Source organism: Saccharomyces mikatae (assembly GCF_947241705.1).
Source record: "Saccharomyces mikatae IFO 1815 strain IFO1815 genome assembly, chromosome: 2".
Taxonomy (NCBI): domain Eukaryota; kingdom Fungi; phylum Ascomycota; class Saccharomycetes; order Saccharomycetales; family Saccharomycetaceae; genus Saccharomyces; species Saccharomyces mikatae.
Window position 1 is genome coordinate 308,027 of NC_079257.1, and position 26,941 is coordinate 334,967.

Here is a 26,941-nt window from a genome sequence, read left to right on the forward strand (position 1 = left end):
CAAAAGAGTGGTCATGTCTCCCATACAGGTTGTTTTCTTTGTTTTATCAAGGATTTTCGTATTATTCTTTAGGTTAATTAAGGTAATTATTACCCCTATTCAGAAGTCATTGGGTTACTTATTTGGTGATTATCTGGAAGACTTAGATCGTAAATACAGGTTCAAGGAGGATTGGTACATTATCCCTTACTTTTTAAAGAGTGTGTTTTGTTATATTATTGATGTGAGAAGGCATAGATTTCAAAACTGGTATTTGTTCATTAAACAGGTGAAACAAAATGGTGAGCACTTAGCTATTAGCTACACCCGTCCTATGGCTGAAAAGGGCGAATTTCAACTCGAAACATTTACCTATGCTGAAACCTATAACATAGTTTTGAGGTTATCTCATATTTTGCATTTTGACTATAATGTTCAAGCCGGTGACCACGTGGCAATTGATTGTACCAATAAGCCCCTTTTCGTATTTCTATGGCTTTCTTTATGGAACATTGGTGCGATACCAGCTTTCTTAAACTATAATACTAAGGGTACTCCGTTGGTTCACTCTTTAAAGATTTCTGATATTACACAAGTGTTCATTGACCCTGATGCCAGTGATCCGATCAAAGAATCAGAAGAGGGGATAAAAAATGCACTTCCTGGAGTCAAATTAAACTATATTGAAGAACAAGATTTAATGCATGAACTTCTAAACTCGCAATCACCCGAATTCTTACAACAGGACTCCATTAGGACGCCATCAGACTTGACCGATTTCAAACCTTCTATGTTGATCTATACATCTGGAACAACAGGTTTACCGAAGTCCGCTATTATGTCTTGGAGAAAATCTTCCGTAGGCTGTCAAGTTTTTGGTCATGTTTTACATATGTCCAATGAAAGCACTGTTTTCACAGCCATGCCACTATTCCATTCTACTGCTGCCTTACTAGGTGCATGCGCCATTCTATCCCACGGTGGTTGTCTTGCTTTATCGCATAAGTTCTCTGCAAGTACATTTTGGAAGCAGGTTTATTTAACAGGGGCTACCCATATTCAATATGTCGGAGAAGTCTGTAGATACCTTTTACATACTCCGATTTCCAAGTATGAAAAGATGCATAAGGTTAAGGTTGCTTATGGTAATGGTTTAAGACCTGACATCTGGCAGGATTTTAGGAAGAGGTTCAATATAGAAGTTATTGGCGAATTTTATGGGGCGACCGAAGCTCCTTTCGCAACAACTACTTTTCAAAAGGGTGATTTTGGAGTTGGTGCTTGCAGGAACTATGGTACCATCATTCAGTGGTTTTTGTCGTTCCAACAAACATTGGTAAGAATGGATCCAAATGACGACTCTGTTATATATAGAAATTCTAAGGGTTTCTGTGAAGTGGCCCCAGTTGGCGAACCAGGTGAAATGTTGATGAGAATCTTTTTTCCTAGAAAACCAGAAACTTCTTTCCAAGGTTATCTTGGAAATGCGAAAGAGACAAAATCGAAGGTTGTGAGAAATGTTTTTAGGCGTGGCGATGCTTGGTATAGATGTGGTGACTTATTAAAAGCAGATGAAAATGGATTGTGGTATTTTCTTGACAGAATGGGCGATACTTTCAGATGGAAATCTGAAAATGTTTCCACTACTGAAGTAGAAGATCAATTAACAGCCAGTAACAAAAAACTATATGCTCACGTTCTTGTAGTTGGTATTAAAGTACCCAAGTATGAAGGGAGAGCCGGGTTTGCGGTTATTAAATTAACTGACAATTCTCTTGACATTTCTACCAAGACTAAACTATTAAATGACTCCTTGAGCCGTATAAATCTACCGTCTTATGCTCTACCTTTATTTGTCAAATTTGTTGATGAAATCAAAATGACCGATAATCATAAGATCTTAAAGAAGCTTTATAGAGAGCAGAAATTACCAAAGGGTTTAGACGGTAATGACACTATATTTTGGCTCAAGAATTATAAGCGTTATGAAGTTTTGACAACCGCTGATTGGGAAGCTATCGATGCTCAAACAATTAAATTATAGTTTGATGTTTTTCATGTGGGGATGCGATATTTTTATATTTAAAAGCATTAGTGATAAATAAAAGAACAACAATATCATATCTTGATATATAGATGAAAAAAAGTAAAATATTATTTATGATTAATATGAAAAAAAAGAAAAGATTTTATAAGCCAGCCAGATTATCGTCAAAGCTGGTAATATTAAAACCTCGATTAATTCAATACGGTTAATCTTAAAACTATCGGTAACAGAATGATTTGTTTCAACATCACTTACGAATGATCCCGTGGAATAGTATTTTTCCATCAAAGCATCTTTATCACTCCAAATGTTATACAGCCATTCCGAAAATTCATTCTCATCTTCTAAGGGAATATCTTTGACATTAAAAGCTCTGATATGAATATCAACTAATTTGGGGTATTTTCCTTCTAAAAATATACTCTTCAATCCATATATTTGTTCACCATATTCTTTTTGTTTGACACCTGAGTAGCCAATTGTGATGTCATAAAGATTTCCAATGCTTGGCTTCAGCTTTTGTAGCGAAAATCTCAAGCCCGTAGAATGAGGCAATAGTATATTCTTAAAAGCTTTTTTTCCTACTTTAGCAGCGTATTTGGCACTCTTTTGTCGGGTGTCGGCACTGAGGTTTGTACCTTCAGGGAACAGGATTAGATTGTACGGCCAATGAATTTGTTCTGGGTCAGTAATCTCTGGATTCCATATACTCTCACCTTCCTCATTTATACGTTCAGGGGACTTCCCGGCAAGTGACCCGATGCCCCTTGCATTCGAGTCAAGTCCAGCAAGGCTATTGCTTAGGGTTATTTTATCTTGAGCCCATTTCCTACTCATAAAAATGAAATTATAGTTTCTCATACCGAAACCAAGAATAGGGATAGATGCTAATGACTTTTTCAGGATGATGAATACATTGGCCCCGAAGTCCGATGTATAGGCTAGCCACCATAGAAATATCCAATCCGTATATATTTGGTGATTACAAATAGCCACAGAATTGGATTTTAAATGAGAGAAAATTCTATCTTTCTTTAAGTCCTTGAAAAAAGTGCCTTTGGGAACACTGGAGTTTTCAGTGGTGATTCTCACAGCAGATGGTGCGACCACATGCAAAATGGATGATACCAAGACAATGAATAGCCTTTTGGTTTTATTAAGACCAATTTGTTTCTTCACTCTATTTTTACAATAGAGAGTTTTATAGGTGATTTGAAGAAACAGAAGAATTAGACATCCCTGGAAGAATACTAATAAAGAAATACCTGGAACGACAACTTTTCTAATTTTATGGGTTATTTTTTGACGCAGCATCAGCTTTTTGGGCTTTGGCTAGCTAATTAGAATACCAATGAACCTTACTATACCCTTTCTTGTTGGCTGGTGTTACTTAAATGATCATTCGCATTTAATTTTTTTTGGTGAGTTTTTCCGCCTCGTGAGAAATTGAACATCACTAAAATAACTTGCAGCACAACAATGATTCACTATAAACTAAATTAAACTATGTGTATGCATCATCTGATGAAATTTTCTAGAATGAAAAGAATTACGCTTCCTTTTTTCTTTTCAATTGTAAGCTTAATCAATTTTGTCATATAATTTTTGTAAGTCGTAGTTCTCCCTCCAGTAATCACCATGTTTTTTCAATACTACAAGTACACTACTGGCACCCACTACGATAAAGGCTAGCAATGTGAAAGCCCAACCAGTTCCCATGCCGTTTAGCATGGGTGTAGTGACAAATACAGCAGTTGCCGCCAAGATCTGTCTGATTAGATTATTCAAAGCGACGCCTGTGGCACCCTTTCCTGGCAAGGAATCGACTAGATAAGAAAGAGTAGCCCCGATTGTCATCATAGCGGCATACCCAAAAAGGGCTGTTCCAATTAGTGGTGTTACCCAATGGCATTTTTTATCTAGGCACCAACCAAATATCAATAGCGCAATGGGAAAAGATATGACAGATGTGACAACATTCCATGATATACGGGCTTCAGGAGCAAGAATTCCATATTTCTCCTTGTACCTCCTTAAAAGCATATCTACCCAACGTCCACCGTAAATAGAGGCGAAAAAGTAAGTTACAGAATTTGGAATATAGAGAAGACCAATGTATAATGGTTTAAAGTTGTAAGGAGGTCTTGAGTATTTATATTCCACCGTCATATTGACAAAGTATACGGTAGAAAAGGAAATTGCCGAAAAAGTTATTGCAAGTGCCACGGGAGGGTATTGTAGGAAGTATAGTGATTTTAACGGTTTGACAAAATAAATAAAAAAGATGTCCCAAACTTTTCTAGCTGCTGATATATTCTTAGGGGCAATTTCAGTCCCGTTATTGGATAGCACATTTTTGACTTGTTCTTCCAAGTTGGTTTGTAACTTTCTCAAGCTATTTTCTCGAATTGATCTTGCTAACTTTGGATCTGTTGACCTTATTCTTGTAACTTGTGCCGTCGTTGCGTCAATACCGCTATCATCTAATTGGTATTCATATATGCTTCTACTTGCCTCGGTATAAATCCGCTGCAATTGGTTTTCCCTTTCTGGTCCATTATAAGGAACGTGGCTAGAAGGACTTTCTAGATCTAACGAATCTTGATCCCTGATTTCTCCAACATAGTTTTGCTTTTCAGTAGATAATCTGGAAGCTTGCTTTCCAATTTGGTCAGCTTCATCTTCTTCTCTCTGATAGTTTTCTTGAATCTCTCCATGCTCGTTATGGTCTACTTGAATACGTCTTTCAGCTAAAATTCGAGCAATAGCGCCCTTCGAGTCTTGTTTTCTTAATGTCTCGGGTAGTAGGACGGTCAAAAGAATGACATTACACCCAGATAAGATGACCATAAACCACTGAGTAGATCTCCAAGGCCAGCGATTCACTAACAGAGAACCAAAAATTGGAGACAATAGTGGCGCTAGTAGTGGGCCCAGATAATAATAGCTCAAATTCTTTCCTCTGTCTTCACTGATATATAAATCAGCAACTGTCCCAGCGCCCACACTTTGGACACTGGCAGAAGCAGCTCCACAAAGCATTCTCAGAGCAATAAATGAGTTAATATCAGGAGCCAGAGCAGACCCGATATTGAATGCAAATAATAACGCAAAAGAAGTAATGTAGGTAGTTCTTCTACCTTCCAACTCGGAGAGAGAAGACCACCATAACGGGAAGACACCAAGACTCAATAGATACACACCGATTGAAACGTTCACCATAATCACTGACGTTTTGAACTCAGTTGTAATTGCATTTATGGCAGGAAAAATTATCGATGTACCCATGGGGCCCATCATGGAGGAAAATGCAATTAAAAACACGATCATCTTCTTCATCTTAGGTGGATAATCTCTAGCGTCTTTGAACTCCGGTACAATAGCAAGTTGAGGTAACAGTCCTCTACGTTCGTTTTTGGGAACAACGTAGTCATTACTCTTCAATCTATTAATTTGGTTGTCTTCGTGTTTATGATCATTCGACACTGCAGTTTTAAGATTGGCCTTTTCATCATCATAGTTGTTGCGCTCGCTGTGTGAGTTGCTACTGCTATGCTCGCCGTGCATTATAACTCTATCGTCAGGCAGTGAAGTCTCTGAGTAGTTACTTCTCAAAGACCCTATGCCCGACTGTGAACTTGAAGTTTGCATGTTTATCGTTTCCTTGGCTTGAGCTCTTGCATAGAGGGTTAAAAGTTGAAGAGTTGTTAGTCCATACGCCTTCGACCTTGTTTTCTCTCAAAGATTTTAAACACACAAATACTATAACGAAATTTTTTAGATACCTATCTTATCTAAATACTCATAATCTTTCGGGTCTTGATCTAATCGCAGTTATCCAGATTTGGAGTGAGATGGTTCAAATCCCTAAAAGTAGATGGAATTATTATTGAGGCGCGAATATTCCGAGTTTTTCCGATGCCGTGTAAAAGAAATTGAGCAGGAATAGTAAGCATTGCTAGTAGGTAAAAGTAATAATAGGGCAGCGCCGTAACAATTTCTATTTACAATGACTCATTCTGACTATTTATAAGTATGTATAAAGTTTTCTAGGTTGTGTGCCTTTTAGGCTTATCGTATATACATGTGACAATTGTATTGCAGCTTGTTAGCAATTCGATGAAAGCTTTTACGCTGGCTAAACAAGAATCCATTTTGTTCCATGGCTCTAAACTCCCAGATTTTGTCATATCCACCGGTCTTGAATTGGGGGAGAATCTAACCTGTTGAAATGAAGTTTCGTTTATAGCATCCGCAATAAGGTTGTTAATCTCATAATGGTTATATCCATATGCATTCTTGAATGCCACTTCGGCTGGAAGAACAGCCGCCGATAAAACAGCGTCTATGCCCATTTTAATCATGCAATTGGATTCATTGGCTTTCAACTTATTCAAACCTGGTACCGCCTTCAATAGAGAGACGCCGTAACTAGGAATGAACCCATTAGCCAGTCCGTGACATAATACCTTATTCAAGAAGTTATCTAGCGTGTTTCTTCTCTGGTCGATTTCGATTTCATTATGTCCGCCAATACTTAGGGTGACCGTTTTATGGAGGAAAGATTGCGGAGCTCTATTTGGAATTGATTTAAAATCAATGGAGTTATATAAGAACGTCTCCCCTGTGGTCGCCTTTATGGATTCGACAGTGCCATAGTATTTGTCCGCACACATTTTGCTTGGCACTAATGAACTATACTCTGGTGAGTAGATACTATCATATCCGCAAGGCAAGCGTAAAAACTTTATAAAATCATGGTTTTCTTGTAGTCTTAAGTGACCGTTTGCCTTTTCCGAGTATTTCACAATGACTATTCGGCTTTCATTTTTTTCTCTCCTATTTCTATTATTGTTGATTGTAATCGATGTCAAGGCATCACCTGTGCAATCTCCGTTGACAACTAAAAGAACGGATTTTCTCAGGTTTCTTGCATGCGTTACTGTGGGTAGAATTTTATTGGCGTCTCGTAACGTCCCGTCATACACAAGAACCAGCATTTCTTTATCAATGGAAACTATTTTCTTAGTAGGTAACTCTAGAGATCTTAAATAGGCCTCATTACTATCTAAAATACCAGCTGGGTACTTCCAACCTTTTGAAACATCAATTTCATCGAAAGTTTTATTGCCGTTTATAACTCGTACAATATCATCCGAAAACAATTCATAATTAATTGATTGTAAAACCCTTTTGACGCTTTGGTTATCACAAGAGGACATAGTAAATTGCTTAACTAAGGCATCAATATTGTTTTGACTTTGTACCATAATCTTGTTATTTTCGAGAAAACCTCTGATATATCGTAATCCAATTCCAATTCCCTTCACTACTTCCTTCTCAGGATATTTGAAATAGTACTCCAGCAGAGAAGATGTCAAACATGTAGAAGTTAACGTTAAGTTATCCTGAGTGCAATTCATGAATAGCTGAAGGCCAACTCGCCCTAACTTTCGAGTTCTATTTAGTTGGACCTTTGTGTTCATAGCTTCATCCACCTGCAGCGAATCTAAAAGTTCACGAATTACGTTTTGTAATCTCATGGTGTCCTGTGAACTAATAACTTGGGGCCTGGATTTATACTTAGGTTCATATATCAATGTTTTATTGTAGGATGATGAAGTTATTATTTTTTCCAGTAGCTTGATGCCAGAGAGCATATCTCTGAGGACCTGAAGATTTTGAGTCCTATACACAGGCGTATGCAACGTTTTTATTGAGCATCTCGTTTGATGATTTCCTAATCTCCTCAAAAATTTTACTAGCATACTTTTCAAAGCATAAGGGACTTTTCTGTTTGTAACGATGTAGGGGATATACTTCTAAGAGTAAATGTTAAAAGGACAAACAGCTGCTGTACAATCAGGTTTTTCCTTCTTTCCCTGGTAATAATGCCCTTTTTTTACATTTTTTTAAGCCATAACAGATTTTATTTACGGCAATTTTTAAAATCTGAAAAAACTTCCTAGATTATTGAGAGTCCGCTTATCTAAACATAAACTCATACATAGATCTATTGCTCCACAAAAGCAATGTATCCAGTAAACGGTACCACTAATTTGGCAATGAATATCTGTAATGTCTAGGGATTTATTGAACCAACTGCTGGAACCGAGATTAAGAAAACAACAGAGTAATTCATTGACAAATGATTTAAAACTCGATTGTATTTACCCTTAAAATTTATTAGGACTAGGTTGGCTACACTCTCGTCTCAATTTTGTGATAGAGGAAGTATGCGTAAGGAACCTATTCGAATACCTTGGTAGTATTTTTAGGGGAACATTTTTTATACTTTTTTCTTGTTTCATTGAACATGCTCCTAGGTTTGCTGCGGTCAACGTCTTAATTTCTACCATATGTAGAGCATGGTAAGATACTCAACAACGAGGAACTACTTTTCTTCTTAACAAAAGGATTCACTCGCTGAGAAATAAAAAATGAGGAGACCTTTGCTTTTTATTATAATATCAATTGTCCGTTAAACACAAATATACCACCAATAAAATACTGTAAATAAATATACTGTAAATAAAAATACGGTAACCTGGAGTTGTTAACATTCTTATAAACAGTTACTAATTATATAAAGTACCCTAGTAGTGGTTATGTGCATTCCAAAAATTAAAAAAAGAGTTTGATCCAACCGAGGTTCGAACTCGGGATCTTCGCCGTGTAAAGGCGACGTCTTGAACCACTGGACCATTGGACCCGGAACTCATTAACCTATTAATTTTTGAGATGTATAAATATTATGAGTAGAAAATCCAATACAATATCGATTAACTTTGAAGATTGAGAGTGTTGATAATTAGTTGTTTAGTAAGTTATAATAATTGAGAATAAGTCGTTCCTTCTTATTCTATATACGAGAGGTATAAAGAACAGTTATAATATAAATCAACTTGTTGGAATGAAAATCAACTATCGTCTATCAACTAGTAGTCATACTACTAGTACATTATCATATACGGTGTTAGAAGATGACATAAGTTATGAGAAGCGGTCATCGAAATAAGTGGAAGCTGAAATGCAAGGATTGATAATGTAATAGGATAAATGAATAACAACATATAGAACGATGATAATAATGTTTATAGAATTGTGTAGAATTGCAGATTCCCTTTTATGGATTCCTAAATCCCCGAGGAGAACTTCTAGTATATCTACATACCTAATATTATTGCCTTATTAAGAAATGGAATCCCAACAATCACATCAGAATCCACACTTATCTCAAAAACACAAGCTGTTTGGTTGTATTAAACCCAATGGTTCAGACATAATTCAGAACATTGAGGATAGGATTTTGGTTATAACTTACCTTCAAATGTACTAAGTTTTAGTCAATTAATAAATTTTTATCATACTAGTGCAGGAAATTGTATTATTAGAATTTGCTTAATCCAATTTATACGAAGAACGTATAGTAGTAATCACTTATCCCAACAGAGAGATAGGTAGTTTTGTTGATAACAAGTAGTCTAATATGTTATAATAATTAAGAATAAGTCGTTCTTTCCTAAGTTATATAAAAGAGGTATATAAAGCTCAGAATTCGGTAAATTTTGAGATAATTGTTGGGATTCCATTGTTGATGAAGGCCATATTATTTGGCGTATAGAATATATTAGAAGTTCTCCGCAACGATATAGGAATCTGATATATGGAATTCGTAATTCTACATAATTCTGTATATGCTTTTATTGTCATTTTATATGTTGTCAGTCATTATCCTATTACATTATCAATCCTTGCATTTCAGCTTCCTCTAACTTCGATGACAGCTTCTCATAACTTACGTCATCTTCTAACACCGCATATGATAATATACTAGTTGATTTTCATTCCAACACCATTCACTATAGTTCCAATGTAATGACTCATATATTTTATTTATGTAAATGTCATGTTGATCTTTCAACCGATAGATCTTGAAATTTATTGCGCTCAGACTATTACGTCGTCACTTATCATTCTTCATCTTGAAACGTCAATAAATTATGGTGTCTGATTACTTAATATAACCAATAATTGATTAGTTATAAAGGATAAAAAGTCACCATTCTAACATTTACTTTAGTTTCTTGTGAGGGGAATCATAAACTATTTGTTCTGACAAGAAGTATTCAAGAATCTGGAAAAGAAAACCAATAATTTTACGTGGTACCGTTAAAATCCATCCCTAATATTTAAAGACTGTTATTCATTCTCTTATTTAAATATCAATAATTGAGTAAAAGCTTCCACTAAATTAGAAGCAAGTTTTGAATCTTACCCTACTAATCATGTAGTTAGTGTTGTCTTTGAATACAATATACTATAAAGTCTCTACTTGAAACATACTGTATTAATCGGCTATATTAGAATAGGTAGAGAATAATTGACTTTAATATAATAAGATAGATGAACCGGGTCTAATAAATCTTTTTACAGAAAGATGCGTTAACAAAGCGGAATAACTGTATAGACGCATCAACTCTGAATGACAATGATTTTTTATGTTATTCATTAAACGCTGACTATCAACAGTTGATTCCCTTTTGGCTACAAATGTATAGAATATGTATAACCACGTATGTAATATTTTGATGTAAAATGAAAACATTTTTTATGGAGAAATAACTTTAGAAAGGGTTTTCAGTTGAGAAATATATCATCGTCAAGTGATATAATCTGTGCCTCTTGACTACCAATACCTTTTAACTGTCTTCCTATGTTTCTTTCTGTCGCTCTCAAACTTGATATGATCCCGGATTTATCGTTAACGGAATCTTCGTCTCCAACGGTGGCAATGTCCAGGGGATACTCTTCAGAATAGTATTTACTTAGTTGTTCCCCTCTCAATCTATAATTTTCTGCTTCATTCCTTTGTCTTTTATACTCCGTATACTGGAAATAATGTAAAAATTGGGCAACACCCACTGTATCACACTTCGAAGCTCTTTGAGACTCCTCGTCTTGCTGCAAGTTTTTCTTCGCCTTTAAGATCGACCTTGTTTCAGCAGTTGAATAGTAACTCTGACTTTCCTCTTTATTTAACTTTTTAGATTTCTTATAAATTAAGAGACGTGAGTTTTCATCAAATCGAACGCTAGAGGTACTCCGATCCTTTATTCCAAGATCTATATCTATCATTGAAGTGGTGTCACTATCAGATAGCTCTATTTCCTCTTGATTATCAACGTATGGGTTGAAGGCATCATAAAATCTTTTATTTCTGAAGTTTATGCCCCTTTTCTTGCTTTTATGTTTTTTGATTAAATGTGTTAACTTTTCTTGGCTTAAACCATTTTTGCTAACTTTTGAAAGAATCTGCGATATATTAATTTGATTGGTAATACCTCGAAAAGTTGGGATAGTATAAATTTTGCTACTGTCACTTGAACTTGTTTCAGATAACTCGGAAAGCTCGTCTGACTCAACTGGTTCAAATGTTGTCTCTACGTCACCTGAGTAGCTACTGCTCGCGTCATCTATATCCTCATCCGATATATCATCTTTTAAACCTGAGCTTACTTCAATTGGATTTTCAGTTGGAATTACATCGTTGATATCAGGGTCCATTATACCCATGTTTATTTTACTCTCGCCGCTGATATTGGTTATTAATTCTTCATCGATTTTTACGCAATGGCGATCACATTCTTTGTCCAAGGAACTGGAGTCAATTTTACTGTCAGAGGGAAAGTCTACTTTTTCAACTAAAAAAGAATCTGTAGAGCTTAATACCTCAATTCTTTCTTGGACTTCTTTCGTAATATATATGGAAGGCGTACTTTCCATTGAATTCTCCGATCCTGGTTCATTTGAGTATTGTTTTAAACATAGCCTCTTTTCGGAAGTAGTATCACTAGAATCATTGCGAATGCTTCGCTTTGTGCCACGTGTTGAGTCTGACCTTTCAAACGATTCATTTGATTCAATTGGAGTAAATGTCGCAGGAGCTAAGCTTTGCAGGTTTTCTTCGAAATGTTTCAAATCTTCATACTTTAAATTATTGAAAGGAATTAACCTCTCACTTAGGTTCCAACATGATTCATTGTCTAAGTAAACCTTATCGGACTTTTGGCTTTTATTTGAGTAATCAAATTGCGTTTCAAGTTCGTTAGGCTTTGTATGGAATCTATTAAAACAGGGCGTATCATTTTCAGGCTTTTCCGGATTATCTAGGTCCAAATTTGTAGATTCTTTAACTATGGAGCACCTATTTTCGTTCTGATGCGCATTTCTTCCATGACGTATTCTTTTTAATCCTCTTTTCAGATTATCTTTGAACTCATAAAACTTTCTATTACTAAACAAGGTCTCAAATTTAGTGTCGGCTCGGAAAAATGAATTCTTTCCCTCATGACACTTATATTTTAATGGAGTTGTGACCAAAGGACAATGTACAGAATTGGAATCAGAGAATGCATCAGCAGGATTAGGCTTTGCAAGGTCACGCAAATCTAACGTATCAGAAGGTAACAATGATCTATGAGCAGTCGAAGGTCTTAACCATTCTCTAAAACGTTTTCTTTTCAAAGACTCAAATGGTCTCACCTTTGGTTGTAATACAGTTTCCATAATTAGCTAGTATTTGAATAGCCTTTTATCAGTAATTATGCGAACAGATTCGGATCGTGAAGAAAGCCACCAAACGAGTAGGCAAGGAGGAAAAAAATAGCTATGCTTGAATACCTCTTTTCTAAACGAAAAAGATAGAAAGAAAAATATAGATAGAATTTTATTGGATAGTTTATTAGTATATACGCCTTTTATTTTTGTTACACTTTTTTTTTGTCTCAGTGCCCGATTTCTACAGCGTCACATTTGATAAATTTTGCGTCGGGACTGTTAACATGGAACAACCCTTTAGAAAAATAAAAAGGTAAACCACTTATTATCATTTCAAGTTAAGCAAAAAAGATTGAAACTAGCGATCACAAAAGAAAAGGAAAGATAGCTGACAAATAGATATGATAAAATGAATACAATTCTACTGTGGTACTTCGAGAACTAGTTTACCAATAGTTTTTCTACTTTCTATATCAACTGCTGCACTTTTATAATCCTTTAACGGATAGGTCTTGTATATCTTAATATTCAACTTCTTCGAATTAATCAGTCCAACAAATTCGTCAGTATATGATTTCCATTCTTTGAGATCAGCTATGTAGCCATAAAGTTGAGGCCTCACTAAAGTTATATTTTTAGGAGAAAGTCTGTTAATGGAGAATGGTGGAATGAGGCCCGATGCGTTACCAAAGGAAACAAATACCCCTTTTCTTTTTAGTGCGGCTAGGGTAATTTCAAAGGTATCCTTTCCAACTGAATCAAAACTAGCATCAACACCTTCACCATTTGTAATTTCAAGAACTTTTTTTAGAATGTCTTCTTTGGAAGAATTAATCAAATACTCAGCCCCATATTCCTTCGCTATTTCGAGCTTCTCATCTGTTGATGCAACTGCAATCGCATGCGCACCTTTCATTCTTAACAACTGATTTAGGATTAGTCCAACACCACCTGCTGCAGCAAACAGCAAAATATAGTCACCCTTCCTGACGTGATACGCTTCGTTTGTAAACGATAAGGCAGTGAGAGCTTGTAATAAACCAGCTGCGTACAGTTTCAACTCTTCATCATTTGTTTCTTTTGACAACTTCATTACTGTACCTTCAGATGGAAATTTTGTATACTGCGCAAATGTAGAATTAGATATATAAGCTACTTTGTCTCCAATTTCAAAATTCGTTACATCTTTACCCTTTGCTACAATTGTACCCGCTGCTTCCCTACCCAATATGTATGGCTTTTCACAAGGGTAAAGGCCCTTCCGAAAGTAACTTTCGATGTAGTTAACACCTGTGTACTTGTTTTTTATTAGTAAATCTTTCCCCGAAATCGATGGCACAGGATAATCCTCGTACTTGATAACATCGTATCCGCCAACTCCATCAATCACAACGACTTTTTGTATTTTTGGTATGACACCGTTCATATTTATCTTTTCTAACAATAAACTTATCTATTGGAGAAATTGTATGAGTCCTTTATTATCTTTCAAATGCGAACTGGCTTAAGAACTTATGATCTTAGAATGATACTAACATTAGGAGAAATTCAACCTTCGGCTAAATTTATTCGGATCCGAGAACGGTCACATATTATATTATCCGAACTGATAATTCAACTAGAAATGAAGGGTGCAACTTCAGATGCCACGCAAAAAGTGAAAAAAGCCACACAGAGATAACTTAGCTAAAATGACAATGAAATAGACCTCTACTCTACGAGTGTAACCGAAAAAACAAGGTCATCGATGCTAATCAGCTGCTTGAGTAAAATTCGATCTGTAAGGCATTTCTCTGCCATTAAACCTATTTCATCCAAGGAAGTTTCACGACGAATAATTGTCGCACCTGCATCACACTTCAAGATACCCAGTAAAAATTTGAAAACCAACATTCCTATTCATGAATACAAACAATTACCAGATGATTCGAACTATATTGAAAAACATTATAAGGAATTACAAATATTTTTGAATGAGTTTTTGATCAAGAAATTAAACAAAACTTATGCGGACTTTGAAGGTGATCCAGACGAACTAGTATTTCAACTAGAAAAATATATCGAACTAGAAGTGACTCCGAAATATACAAACAATTTCAAATCAGACAGTTGTGAAGGAAGATTCAAATCCGTTGGAGATAGGATAGTCGTTGATCGCTACTTAGACTTCGTAAAAGATGTCAGATTAACATTATTGTTAAATGGAGGACATGCATTTATATTTGATGTCATGCTGCAAGCCAAAGAAGTTTTTGATAAAATGCAGGAAGAGTAAAAAAATAATCGAATTCTTATATATATATATATTCAGTTGAATCTTTGATAGCAATATATAAGTAAATAGCGTATGGAATATATACGGTTCTATGTCACTATTTGAACACCTCTTGTTGTTACGCACAACTTTTAAAAGGGAGACTTCCTTAGTACACCCATACAATAACTACACCCATACATTTATTATTCGTTCTCTATTCTGTGTCTATGTAATGAATTTCGTTATGAAAAAGTGCGTCTTGTGTGAAGCGAGAAAGCATTCCCACTAAGGCCCCGCCCAGATTCTCATAATCATCCCTTCGGCGGGCACATCCATAGCTTTGGATTTCCCTTTCTCTGCTGTCTGCTGAAAATCAACATCCAAGAGTGTTAAGTGATAGCATAATAGGTGGTGAAATTTGTGTAGTAGAGTTTGGTGAAGGCCTAAAGAAATCGTATCAAGCCAGGGAAAAGATGTCCACTGAATTAACTGTTCAATCTGAAAGAGCTTTCCAAAAGGTATGATAAATTCCAAGCTAAATTAGATAATCGATGAAGTATTCAATACGGAAAGGAAATTAGTTGAGATTTAATATTATTATAACTTTAAATTGCAAAGAGGTACCTGATTTATATATAAAAAAGGTGGCAAGCGCAGTATTGTTGGGAGATGTTTTTGAATGAGAAACTGGAATTTTAAATTTATTCAAGAGCTTACTATACAATGAGGAAAAGAAAACAATGCTGGCAAAAAAAAGGGTCATATATCCAAAGCTAATAAAGAAGTGTAAACACGGAAGAAAGTTAAAAACACTCATACAAAATCAGACAAATTATTATTCTGACCTATATCACTACCGGTAGTATTTACTGTAATCACATGACTACTTTTTCACTCATGATTCTCAAAGCAAGGATCCACCAAAATTGAACGTGTTTGCAATAACTATAGCTAGCCCAACGATTTCCTTCTGCCTAAAAATAACAGGAACGAAGCTCATGATTACGATACTTATAAATAGGTTTACTAACATAATACATTTTTAACAGCAACCTCACATCTTCAACAATCCAAAGGTCAAGACTTCCAAGAGAACTAAGAGATGGTATAAGAATGCTGGTTTAGGTTTCAAGACCCCAAAGACCGCTATTGAAGGTTCTTACATCGACAAGAAATGTCCATTCACTGGTTTAGTTTCCATCCGTGGTAAGATCTTGACCGGTACTGTCGTCTCTACCAAGATGCACCGTACCATCGTCATCAGAAGAGCTTACTTGCATTACATTCCTAAGTACAACAGATACGAAAAGAGACACAAGAACGTCCCAGTCCACGTTTCCCCAGCTTTTCGTGTCCAAGTTGGTGACATTGTTACCGTCGGTCAATGTAGACCAATCTCCAAGACTGTTAGATTCAACGTCGTAAAGGTCTCTGCTGCTGCTGGTAAGGCCAACAAGCAATTTGCTAAATTTTAAAGACATGATCTTTACAAGATGAGATAAAAACAAGTGGAGAATATAAAACGCAGAAAGACTGGTGAATCATCTGAATTAAAGTGTCACATATTAGGCCTTTGTTCTTTTTTTTTCCAGCCCTAGTTTTTTCCTTCCTTTTAGTAATTGTTTCTATATACGGCTTTCTTATTTTATATATTTTTAACATGAATATATGAATGACACTCTTAATAATATCACTTCGGCAGAGCACTTGCAAATTTGTGCATATTGTTAGTTTTCTGGTATGAGCGTTGTACCGTGTCAAACTTGCCAGTAGTTCAGAAAAAAAAAAAACGCAACGTATTCTGAGACAGATAAAATTCATAATACATAGAGGTAAAAATAATATAGATACAATAGTTCCAAGTGTAAAATGAAAAAAGGTTGGCCAATGAGGTAAAAATAAATGTCAGTATTCGGCAATTAATGAAAATAAACCAACTGAATCATAATGAGACAGGAAAAAAACAAAGGGAAAATAACATATACAATCAATCACCACAATAAAATTTTCTGAGGGATTTCTTTTCTTTCTGTTTTACCAAATATAATCTCTGGGACTAATTTTCTGTTTTCATTGAAATGTTGGAGCTAAAATAATCAACTAGTTCTTTACTAATTTCATTGATTGATTTTTGTTTGTAGCCTTTGACCTTTTTTTTCATTCTTTCATAGCATAACTTTAATTCTAACCCATTCAATTTCATACCAGGCTTCAAAGCCGCTAATTCGTCCCAATCTACTTGAGAATCCTCTGTTATACCTAAATCTCTTAATTTTTCGAATATCCATAACATATCATCATCTTTCACAGTCTGAATTTTGGCAATAGCTTCTCTTTTAACTAGCTTATTCCATTTATAACGACATTGAATACGAGATCTTGTACCGCCCATACGCTCACTAACAATGGTCCAATTAATTATATCTTTGAAATCTAGTTTACCATTACCCATCAAAGATTTTCTTAACTTATTATTATGACGTCTTATTGTGTTTGACAAACTTTTTGAGTGTGTGCCTGTTGTTGATGGCACAGAGACCATCGAATTTTGAGTATTTTCATCCAGTTGAATACCTAGTGAATCATGTGGTTTTTCTTCGTCTTTGTTGCCGTCTTCCAAAGATGAAGAAGCAGCAGCAGCAGCAGCAGCAATAGCGTCATCATCATCTCGTTGCTTTTGTTGAAGAAGTTGCTGTTGTTCTTGAATAGCAGCAGCAGCAGCAGCAGCAGCCGAATTCGTATCATCATCGTCTTCTTCATTAGTATGATGATCATTCTGGTCATCTTGTAGTAGATGCTGTTCCTCTTCCAATAAGTTAGGATGCAGCTGGGATTGCTGCTGCTGGGCCTCTTCCAACATATCACTGATGACCTTCTTCAATAACTCTTCTTCTTCAACAGACCACCTATTCGATGCTCTATTGGTACCACATTTCACGTAGTTTCTCCACCGATCTCTACAATCTTCTGGCATTCTTCCTAAAGTTTTACCTATTTCTGCCCATTGGCCTTCCTTCTCCGCACATAATTTAGCTAGTTCTTGTTCCTCCTCCGCGGTCCATTTACCACGTTGCTCAAAAATATGGTATTTTCTTCTCATATGCTTGTAAATCGAGGAACTGGATCTATAGGGTAAAACTTTGTAGATATTATTCCAGAAGTTATCCTTTGGTCTGTCAGAACTCCATATCCTTTCACAAACTTGTTGTCTAGTCAAGCGTTCAATAGCCTCATACTCATTGATAAACCTTTCTAAAGCCGCGTCTTCCGCTTTGTCGAAGGCTTTGCTATTGTTGGACCTCGAAGTGGATGGAGTTGCTGAGGATGAGGATAAAGAGACTAAAGATGAAGCCTTAGTGGCAGCGGATTGAAGTAGTTGGGAGATTTCTGAGTTGTCTACATTACCAGGTTCATTGTCATGAGAAGGGGATTTTTGTTGATGTTGTTGAGTATCTTGAGAGATAACTTTGGGCAAAACCTCCATATAGTTTCTAGATTTATTAAGAGAATTGTCCAGCATCGAATCTTTTTGTAGGTCGGAGTATTGCTTTGTATTATTTGATAAATCATCAGTATCATCGTTGTCATTTTTGTTCTGATGATTTAAACCATGAGTACGCATCAGGTGATCTTTAATATGTTTCAATTTTTCGTTATCATCAGTATCAGCGGCTGTATTCAAATATTGCTGGAAGTCAGGATGCTGGGTAATAGAATCAGCATCGATAATAGCCTTATGAACTAGTTGGTCACGATCGATCACATCGTTATTAGTATCATTGTCATCTGCATCACCTAAAGTAGTTAATTCTGGATCGACGTTTCCAATTTGCTTATCATCATCATCGTTATTGCTTCTCTGCTTTTTCTTCAAATTCTCATGGCCATTTGCATGCTCATGGTGTCTTTTATGAAGATTATTGTTATTATTATTATCATCATTATTATTATTATTATTATCACTGTTATTATTGTTATTTTTCGTTAGAGTATAAGCAGCTGCCACGGCAGCCATGGCCATAGATTGATGGTCGTCGTCAATACCAACACTCGCATCTTTCTTGTTCTTGTCGTCGTCGTCGTCATCCACGACCATGTCAGATTGAGAAAAGTGATTATTACTGTCATTGCCGTTGCCATTGTTATTATTGTTTTCTTCTTCTTCGCCGTCTTGTTGATGATGCGCTGTTTGTCTCAAATACCAATCCATGACAGCATTATGCTGTTCATTAGAGTTGGAATTATCCACATTTGAAGGTGATTCAGTAGCATTCAGTGTGTTAATATTCTCGGAATCATCGTTATTATCGTTATTTCTATTACTGTCATCATTGTTATTAACATCGATATCACTACTACTATCCACAATATTTTGCTTTTTAGAATGTTTGTTTTCCAGATCCTTCGTATGCAATTGAGAGTCATGGTTTTGGTGATCTAGGCCTACACCAACATATTTCAAAACAGCCTCTTCGACGGACTCTTGATTCGCGTTTTTGTCGTTATGATCTGAGGGCATGTTGATTGAGCTATAAGTATTCTAATTCAGCAGCAGTACCTTGAGTTCAAACTAATAACCAACAATGTGTAATACCTTGCTCGCGATGATCTTTCTTTATTTACTTTGGGTTGCGTTCACAGCAGGGTAATAACAGCCTGTGTATTGTAGTTTTATCTTGTGTGGTTTAGAAAGCTGCCATTTGTTTGTCGTTGTCCTTTGTGAGGGTAGGTCCCTTGGCCGCCTCTGGTTTGCCACCCGGAATACACTCATTTTCAAAGACGGGTAACAGTATCATATATAGAGATCACGTGATCAATTGAGGTCCTTAGTATATCGATACTTCAAGAGAAGGCGAGACGCAGTTTCCTATATATTGAGATATTATTTAAGAGGTTATAACAGTACGTCAGTAGTACTAGTGTCTATGTCAGAGTCAATTTCAATGTCAGAGTCAGTGTCTGTATCAGTCTCCGATTCAAAAATAAAGGTTGAATGGCTAGAAGTCGATGGAGAGATTGCGGGGGAATGATGGCTTATGTTCGATATCTTGAGCTCGGAGTCGACCCGAAGCACACTACTCAAATATGGTTCTCCTTCTGGTGGTAAGATATTTCTTGGAACGTCGCGAACATCATGTTTATGCTGATGATCCCCGTTGTTACTACTGATAATGGCGGTGGCAGCGGCGGTGGCAGCGGCGGCAATAGCAATGGCATCATTGGCGACGTAGACGCGGCTATAATCATAAAAAACTCGTCTGCTTTCTGCGTGATCAGTATGGGAATTGAGTCCAGACTGCAAGCAGGGGCGTCGATTATCTACCGGATTCAATCGTGCTGGGGGTAGTCTTTGTATGAAATGATCATCAGTGATAACGCATTGTTCCACATTGTCATTGAATTTGATATGCCTTGCTTGTTGGCTGCCCACTATATCTTTCCTTTTATGTGCCTTGAACCAGCTTCTCCAGAAAAGATTCTCCAACCTTTGATCGTTGTCCATTTTCTTGTGTTCGAGTAACGATGAAACGTTGTCGTTCTTTACAACCTTATTCACATGTGTATTGTTTTTATTGCAGGTTTTTTTACTGTTACAATTAATAAATTTAATGAACTTCCATAAATTTAAATTCAAGATCAAGCTCCTTTGTTCATTAAAATCGAAGTTTTTTCTCTTCTTCACTGCTGGCAACACATATTTTTGTTTTTTGTTTATTTTCCACTGCTTGGCATTGAATGACTTGACTTTTCTCAAACAACACGTTCCACTTGCAGCTGCAAGAGGATGTACTATGTCGTTTCTACTTATCAGAATTCTGACTGCTTCGATGAACTTATTACTTTCCTCTTCTTCGGGAGGATCGTAGAATAAATTATCCAAAGATTCGCAATTACTCAAGGTCATTATCACAAAGCGTTTTCCTCCCTTTTCTTCTTTTATTTCAATACAACACCTTACCGAAATATATATGGCAAAACCGACATATAAAGTTCGAGAAAATGCTAAATTTAAAGCGCATAAGAACAAACTGTCATATATAAAGGCGGCGCATCAAGAAACAAATCGCAACTGAGAACGCAGTATCTATTTTATGCATTGTTAGTTAATGAAAGGGGGGGCATGTGTGGCTAATAACAAATACGGCAGCTCGTTGCGAGGTCAGTGATGATAACTATGAGGTTTTTCTGTGTTGACACAATGATCGTATGACTTTAATCACTCCCCCACGTTTTTTTATCCTGCGCTACCCCGCCACCTGCAGCCGGGCCGTCGGGAAAAGAAAGAAAGAGAGCAATTATCGGGCAAATGGCGTGGAAGGAACATTCCATTGACCCTCGGTTATATTTTTTCTGCATTGTTACAGTTAGGTTATTTCTTACTTATGTATAATGAGACATACATAGATTTACAAGTCTTTGATGCGGTCGTAAAACGCCTTACCCTGTAATTGGTGAACCTTCAACTCAGACACACTGGGCGATCTGCCGCCGTCCACTCCAGAGACGCATCCTGCGCCCCAGGCGCAGGAGCCATTGACATCATCAGTGTTGGTTAATTCCTTGTATGCGTTCTTGTACCCCAATGGGACATAGATGATTCCATGATGGACCAAGGTGCTCATTGCGTTCATGATGCACATTTCTGTATCCCCTTTGCCGCTAATTGCGCCCGAGACAAACAAGCCGGCAATTTTGCCATGAAGGGAACCCTTTGCCCAAAGTCCACCGGTATTGGAGTCCCAAAAAGTTTTCCAGTCCGCGGGGAAATTACCAAACCTAGCAGGTATTCCGAACAAGTAGTAATCATGCTCGACCAATGTTTCTCTAGTTAAAATTTTATACGCAAAATCTGCATTAGTCTTTCCAAGTTTGCTTCGGTCTTCTTCTCCACCATTCTCATTTCTGTAACTAACGTCTGGTACTTGGAAAATCTCAGCCTCACCGCCGGCTATCTCAATACCTCTTTTCTCATTTTCTGCCAATTTGGCAATTGTGTCGTCTACTGAGTAAATCAAAATGGCAACTTTTGGCATTTTCTATATGGCGTAATATGTGTATAGAATTGTACTGTATATTGGAGATCTTGTTTTTAGATGTTGTTTCTCGAGAATTGCCAAACATCCAATACAATTTTTGTTTCTTTTTCTCCTTCCGCTCTTTATCTAGTTATGCTTGCCCGCCCCTTAGGTTTTCCCCCTCACTATGAGGCGATCGAACAATAGGCAATGCAAAATGCAATAGCTAGTTTAGTATCTCTCCTTCGATTCGCATATAAAACATATCAAAATAGTTCCAGGTACATATGCTGTGAATATATTTATGTCCATATATATATATAAGTGTACACCTGCATGTTTAATAGAGCGGTTGCCGCTTTGTAGTTTCCAGAGGAACGTTCGACTCTAACGCGTTTGGAATTCTATAGAGGCAACCACCATTTTTATCGGAGTTGGTCCTTACAGAATCATTGATTTCTGCATTGGCAGTAGTAACAAAGAGATCCTTACCAACAAAACAACAGCATGAAACTCTTGGTGTCTGCTTTGGCAAGATGAACTCCTTGAGCAATTTTCCACTGGCTAATTCATACATTTGAACTTTGCACGTAGACCAGACAGTGATAAACAGATATCCAGAGTGTTTTCCGTCTTTGCTAAACCAAACAGCGCTTCCATCTGGTTCAGGTGATTCAAAGGATTGATTGTTAGAGTTTCTCACGTCAATAAGCTCCTCACGTTTTAGCAAGTCGCCACCAGGACATTTCCAAATAGTGAAGTTTAAAGAATCCGTAATGTACATAGTTTTTTGATCGCTTTCATCCCAATGGATAGCGTTAGGAATTAACAAACAGTTCCAAACGAGTTGTATTTCCTGGGCTAAAAGATCAACACGGAGTATGCACCCAATAGGTTCTAATTCAAACGGAAAATCACTCATTAACCCTACGTAGATATATTTCCCATCCGGTGAAACATTGCCATCATTAGACCTCAATTTATACGCCCTGTCCGTGCTTAAGTCAGGACATTCGGAATATAGAATGACATATTCCCATTCGCTGGTGTCAAAATCTAACCTACCTATACCGAATTTACTACCAAATAATACTTGTTTAATCTCACCATGGGAGGCATCATTGAATACTGGAAAGATACAACCTACGGATTCCTTCAATTCATCCGGGTTGGGAGGATATTCAATTGGTGAGTTCTTGCCATAGTTTGCTCTCGTAATCGAAAAAGAAGAATGACTGGACCCGGGATGTTCTATGTCTTCAACCTTATGAACTTGTCCTTTAAAAATGTCAACCCACAACAATGTACCGGTTTCCTTAACAAAGGTTATTCCTTCGCTATGTATAGCACCAGGAACGTGATAATAAGGTCTTAGATCATGCAACACAATCTCTTCAAAATCGCCACCGGTACCCATTGTCAAAAAGTGCCTAATTGCTTAGTGCATTTAGACCAACTTGAAGATTCTTACATATTGTTCTTCATAGATGTCCATAAGCTTTGAATGAACACTTGCTTCCCCTTAAATATCAGGCGGGTAAGCATATTAATCTGATTGTTCGCTGCCCTGATTAGATAACTGAAAGATGATATCAAACCTGTTTTAAGGTTAAGGGTGAAGCACAAGCAGTAGCGGTTTCACAGTTTAGAATTTGCCGACCAAGAGAGATTGAAAAAGAGGTTTTTTAGAATTTTTGTTCAGTGTTTACTCATTCACTTTCTTATTTTGTAAAAATGCATTAACTTAATGAAAGGTGCCAAAAAAAGGATATCACTCTTTTTATGACGTTTTCCTTTAACATTCACAATTTCCCTTTTTGAGCTTTTTGCCATTATGTGATGCCTTTTTCCATTTCCGATATAACCACCACATTTACAGGGCATACAAAGGCCACATCGAATTAAGTGCATGTTCTAATTTCACAGGCTCTCTTTCAGCTCCATTAGGAAAAGCAATTGGGTCTCTGAACTTGAATGACGATTGGAAAAACTATTAATCATTTAGCCGATATTCGGAAACTCTCACAGAAATGGCGAAGACATGTCGAAAAACACATACCGATGTCATAAATGAAAAAACAAAACAAAACAGATGTTGAATATTTACTCAATTACATATACCGGTTGGGTAATAATTAAACAAGAAGGCACAATTAAGCTAAACCAAAATATTATACCATTCTTGGTTCTTTGATTATTTTTCTCTCAATTTTTGAGATGTTTTCCTTTCTTTGTCTTTTCATTTCCTTACAACAGGAAACAACAACATGCTGTTTCCCGTTATCCGCCCTGAGCAGTTTTCTTCCCCGAGCGACAACCATCCCTATTAGACCTTCCTAAAGAACACAACCTACCCGCTTGCCTCCATGACCCTTCTCTCTTAACTTGGCATACCGCTTTGAGATACCTATTCTTGGTTGCGACCTCGTATGGCAGCGACTGCCATGGGGGCGAACCCTTTCCCATTTTACGCGCATGGCCTAGACCGTTCTTTAGCAGTCTGTGAGACATGCCGAGTGAATTTACCTGTAATTTCTTCAAACGCTTTTCTGCATGTTTCCGAAAATCGCCGGAAGAACATTCGGTTTTTTTTCTAGACGAAGGGTTGGGAAGCTGCTTTTTCTTGCCATCTTCAAGCTTACTGCTGTCGAAAAAGGAGTAGACAAACTAGATCAAGACAGCAAACCATCTTTCGATTAGTTTGAGAGGAAATTAACCATTCATCAATTATGTAGCGTAATCCATATGCTTCCTTCTTGAATAGCTTAGCTATGTGGGTCAACGTCTTCTATTATGTCACGCGACACGTTCTCACAATGTAAATCCCTCCCGCCTTCATGCGTCCGGTTCCCTGAGGGAAATAACTATGGGCATCACATCAAACCAGTGGGTAAGGGATATTCCAAACTGACTATTAGTCCTAAATGGAGAATGAAAAAAAGGGTAATTTAAAAACATCTTACCAATTTTGGTACCAATTCCGTGATTATCAGTTCTTCAATTTCCGCATAATTTGCCTCAAATAGGAAATCTGAGCTGTTTTTTTCTTGACCTCGAGTCATTGTCCTACGGATTTTTCTGAGGGTTCAATGCATGAATCCCTTCAAGAAGCATGAAGAAAAAAATAGCCTCTTGTAAAAACAAAAATGCCTTTCACTATTTCTGTGTAAACGAATAATTTCGTCATCTTAATAGTTTACTGGATATCAGAGGTTTTCAATCAGATGTCTTAGTAAAAACCCCTAGAAAGTTCAATGTTAGATCGGGATGATTCCTCATCGGGATGTTGCTTATTCATGATCCTTTCAATTATTGGAAGCTTACCCAAAAGATATATAAAGAACCAAACTTGTTCGGTTTACATGTAGGACTGCGTGATAATTATGGCTTTCTGCTTTACACTTCCTTCATTTCCCAACACTTATTATTAATATTTCCACCTTTGTCAAATATATAATCAAGTGTCCGGATTGTGTCAGCAAATAATAGTAACATTTCTTTGAAAAAGACTATCTGTTTATCTTTGGATATTTAAAATCAACAAGAAGTCCTAAGAACTTACCATAATTTTTTTTTCTCAAACCCTTTTTTACTCAAAACTAATAGCTTATTCTGGTTATTTTTAATCAATTTAGAATTTTTTCATTTAATTCCAAAACAACCTAATAACTTTTAACCACTAATTCTTTAATTATTAATATTTAATTTTAAAATAAACTTCTAATTTCCCTGATAACCCAAAGTGACACTATTATTAAAAAAGAAGCATCAAAATGTCTGATTACGTCGAAATATTGAAAAGAGGTGGTAATGAAGCCATCAAAATCAACCCTCCAACTGGTGCTGATTTCCACATTACATCTCGTGGCTCAGATTGGCTTTTTACCGTCTTTTGTGTCAACTTACTATTTGGTGTGATTCTAGTCCCACTAATGTTTAGAAAGCCAGTTAGGGATAGATTCGTGTATTATACCGCCATTGCTCCAAATTTGTTTATGTCCATTGCCTATTTCACCATGGCTTCCAATTTGGGTTGGATTCCAGTTAGAGCAAAGTACAATCATGTTCAAACTTCCACTCAAAAAGAACATCCTGGTTACAGACAAATTTTCTACGCTAGATATGTTGGATGGTTTTTGGCTTTCCCATGGCCAATTATTCAAATGTCCCTACTTGGTGGTACTCCATTATGGCAAATTGCTTTCAATGTTGGTATGACTGAAATATTCACTGTTTGTTGGTTAATCGCTGCTTGCGTCCACTCCACTTACAAATGGGGTTACTACACCATCGGTATTGGTGCTGCAATTGTCGTTTGTATTAGTTTAATGACTACGACTTTCACCTTGGTTAAAGCTAGAGGTAAAGATGTATCTAACGTCTTTATCACCTTCATGAGTATCATCATGTTTTTATGGTTGATTGCATATCCAACTTGTTTTGGTATTACTGATGGTGGTAACGTTCTACAACCAGATTCCGCTACCATTTTCTACGGTATTATTGATTTGTTGATCTTATCCGTCATGCCAGTTCTTTTTATGCCATTAGCTAACTACCTAGGAATTGAAAGATTAGGTTTAATCTTCGACAAAGCACCCGAGAGTGTTGGCCCAGTTGCAGAAAAGAAAATGCCATCTCCAGCTTCTTTCAAGTCATCTGACTCTGACTCCAGTATTAAGGAAAAGTTAAAACTAAAGAAGAAGCATAAGAAGGACAAGAAGAAGGCAAAGAAGGCAAAGAAGGCAAAGAAGGCAAAGAAGGCCAAAAAGGCTAAAGAGGAAGAGGAGGATGTAGCCACTGAATCTGAATAGATAATTTGTTTCGATAACCTCGTAACCTTTTCCCCTATTTTTTCCTAACGTTACGTTATTTGAGGCTGAGAGTTTCGTTATTAAGCATGTGAAGTGCTGTAGTCTTTTCCTTACTCGCCGTACCAGAAATTACGAAAGTGAACCACTAGTATATGAGAGGGAGGTATAAGAGAATGGTAGCGATCAAAGCCGCAGATAAATATGCACTGTTTCTAAATTTCTTTCACCAAAAAATACGAATAAATTCCTTAAACATATACATCATTTT

At 36.6% G+C, this 26,941-nt stretch overlaps 13 protein-coding genes and 1 non-coding gene across 14 annotated transcripts; 4 read left to right on the top strand and 10 right to left on the bottom strand.

The window, feature by feature from the left end:
- Positions 1–13: 13 nt before the first annotated feature.
- Positions 14–2,023, top strand: FAT1 (long-chain fatty acid transporter FAT1; the record flags this gene model as incomplete). Its single annotated transcript, XM_056222853.1, has 1 exon — positions 14–2,023. One exon carries the CDS (start codon positions 14–16, stop codon positions 2,021–2,023), a length of 2,010 nt encoding a protein of 669 aa, XP_056080397.1.
- Positions 2,024–2,143: 120 nt separating this feature from the next.
- On the bottom strand, positions 2,144–3,340 carry CST26 (putative acyltransferase; the record flags this gene model as incomplete). The annotated part of the gene is made up of 1 exon (XM_056222864.1): positions 2,144–3,340. One exon carries the CDS (start codon positions 3,338–3,340, stop codon positions 2,144–2,146), a length of 1,197 nt encoding a protein of 398 aa, XP_056080398.1.
- Positions 3,341–3,607: 267 nt separating this feature from the next.
- On the bottom strand, positions 3,608–5,677 carry QDR3 (Qdr3p; the record flags this gene model as incomplete). The annotated part of the gene is made up of 1 exon (XM_056222875.1): positions 3,608–5,677. The coding sequence occupies one exon, from the start codon at positions 5,675–5,677 to the stop codon at positions 3,608–3,610; it is 2,070 nt and encodes a 689-aa protein (XP_056080399.1).
- A 398-nt stretch (positions 5,678–6,075) lies between these two features.
- TCM62 (Tcm62p) lies at positions 6,076–7,794 on the bottom strand (the record flags this gene model as incomplete). Its single annotated transcript, XM_056222886.1, has 1 exon — positions 6,076–7,794. The coding sequence occupies one exon, from the start codon at positions 7,792–7,794 to the stop codon at positions 6,076–6,078; it is 1,719 nt and encodes a 572-aa protein (XP_056080400.1).
- Positions 7,795–8,664: 870 nt separating this feature from the next.
- On the bottom strand, positions 8,665–8,738 carry Smki_2.trna7V. Its single transcript has one exon. It is a non-coding gene; the product is annotated as a tRNA-Val (tRNA).
- Positions 8,739–10,666: 1,928 nt separating this feature from the next.
- GIP1 (protein phosphatase regulator GIP1) lies at positions 10,667–12,595 on the bottom strand (the record flags this gene model as incomplete). Its single annotated transcript, XM_056222897.1, has 1 exon — positions 10,667–12,595. The coding sequence occupies one exon, from the start codon at positions 12,593–12,595 to the stop codon at positions 10,667–10,669; it is 1,929 nt and encodes a 642-aa protein (XP_056080401.1).
- A 412-nt stretch (positions 12,596–13,007) lies between these two features.
- Positions 13,008–14,012, bottom strand: ZTA1 (NADPH:quinone reductase; the record flags this gene model as incomplete). Its single annotated transcript, XM_056222908.1, has 1 exon — positions 13,008–14,012. One exon carries the CDS (start codon positions 14,010–14,012, stop codon positions 13,008–13,010), a length of 1,005 nt encoding a protein of 334 aa, XP_056080402.1.
- Positions 14,013–14,333: 321 nt separating this feature from the next.
- Positions 14,334–14,861, top strand: FMP23 (Fmp23p; the record flags this gene model as incomplete). The annotated part of the gene is made up of 1 exon (XM_056222920.1): positions 14,334–14,861. One exon carries the CDS (start codon positions 14,334–14,336, stop codon positions 14,859–14,861), a length of 528 nt encoding a protein of 175 aa, XP_056080403.1.
- A 455-nt stretch (positions 14,862–15,316) lies between these two features.
- On the top strand, positions 15,317–16,318 carry RPS11B (40S ribosomal protein uS17; the record flags this gene model as incomplete). The annotated part of the gene is made up of 2 exons (XM_056222931.1): positions 15,317–15,361; positions 15,893–16,318. The coding sequence occupies 2 exons, from the start codon at positions 15,317–15,319 to the stop codon at positions 16,316–16,318; spliced, it is 471 nt and encodes a 156-aa protein (XP_056080404.1).
- A 581-nt stretch (positions 16,319–16,899) lies between these two features.
- REB1 (DNA-binding protein REB1) lies at positions 16,900–19,362 on the bottom strand (the record flags this gene model as incomplete). The annotated part of the gene is made up of 1 exon (XM_056222942.1): positions 16,900–19,362. One exon carries the CDS (start codon positions 19,360–19,362, stop codon positions 16,900–16,902), a length of 2,463 nt encoding a protein of 820 aa, XP_056080405.1.
- A 375-nt stretch (positions 19,363–19,737) lies between these two features.
- On the bottom strand, positions 19,738–20,748 carry REG2 (protein phosphatase regulator REG2; the record flags this gene model as incomplete). The annotated part of the gene is made up of 1 exon (XM_056222953.1): positions 19,738–20,748. The coding sequence occupies one exon, from the start codon at positions 20,746–20,748 to the stop codon at positions 19,738–19,740; it is 1,011 nt and encodes a 336-aa protein (XP_056080406.1).
- A 502-nt stretch (positions 20,749–21,250) lies between these two features.
- RFS1 (flavodoxin-like fold family protein) lies at positions 21,251–21,877 on the bottom strand (the record flags this gene model as incomplete). The annotated part of the gene is made up of 1 exon (XM_056222964.1): positions 21,251–21,877. The coding sequence occupies one exon, from the start codon at positions 21,875–21,877 to the stop codon at positions 21,251–21,253; it is 627 nt and encodes a 208-aa protein (XP_056080407.1).
- A 322-nt stretch (positions 21,878–22,199) lies between these two features.
- Positions 22,200–23,276, bottom strand: SMKI02G1600 (regucalcin; the record flags this gene model as incomplete). Its single annotated transcript, XM_056222975.1, has 1 exon — positions 22,200–23,276. The coding sequence occupies one exon, from the start codon at positions 23,274–23,276 to the stop codon at positions 22,200–22,202; it is 1,077 nt and encodes a 358-aa protein (XP_056080408.1).
- Positions 23,277–25,632: 2,356 nt separating this feature from the next.
- On the top strand, positions 25,633–26,673 carry YRO2 (Yro2p; the record flags this gene model as incomplete). Its single annotated transcript, XM_056222986.1, has 1 exon — positions 25,633–26,673. The coding sequence occupies one exon, from the start codon at positions 25,633–25,635 to the stop codon at positions 26,671–26,673; it is 1,041 nt and encodes a 346-aa protein (XP_056080409.1).
- Positions 26,674–26,941: the final 268 nt, after the last annotated feature.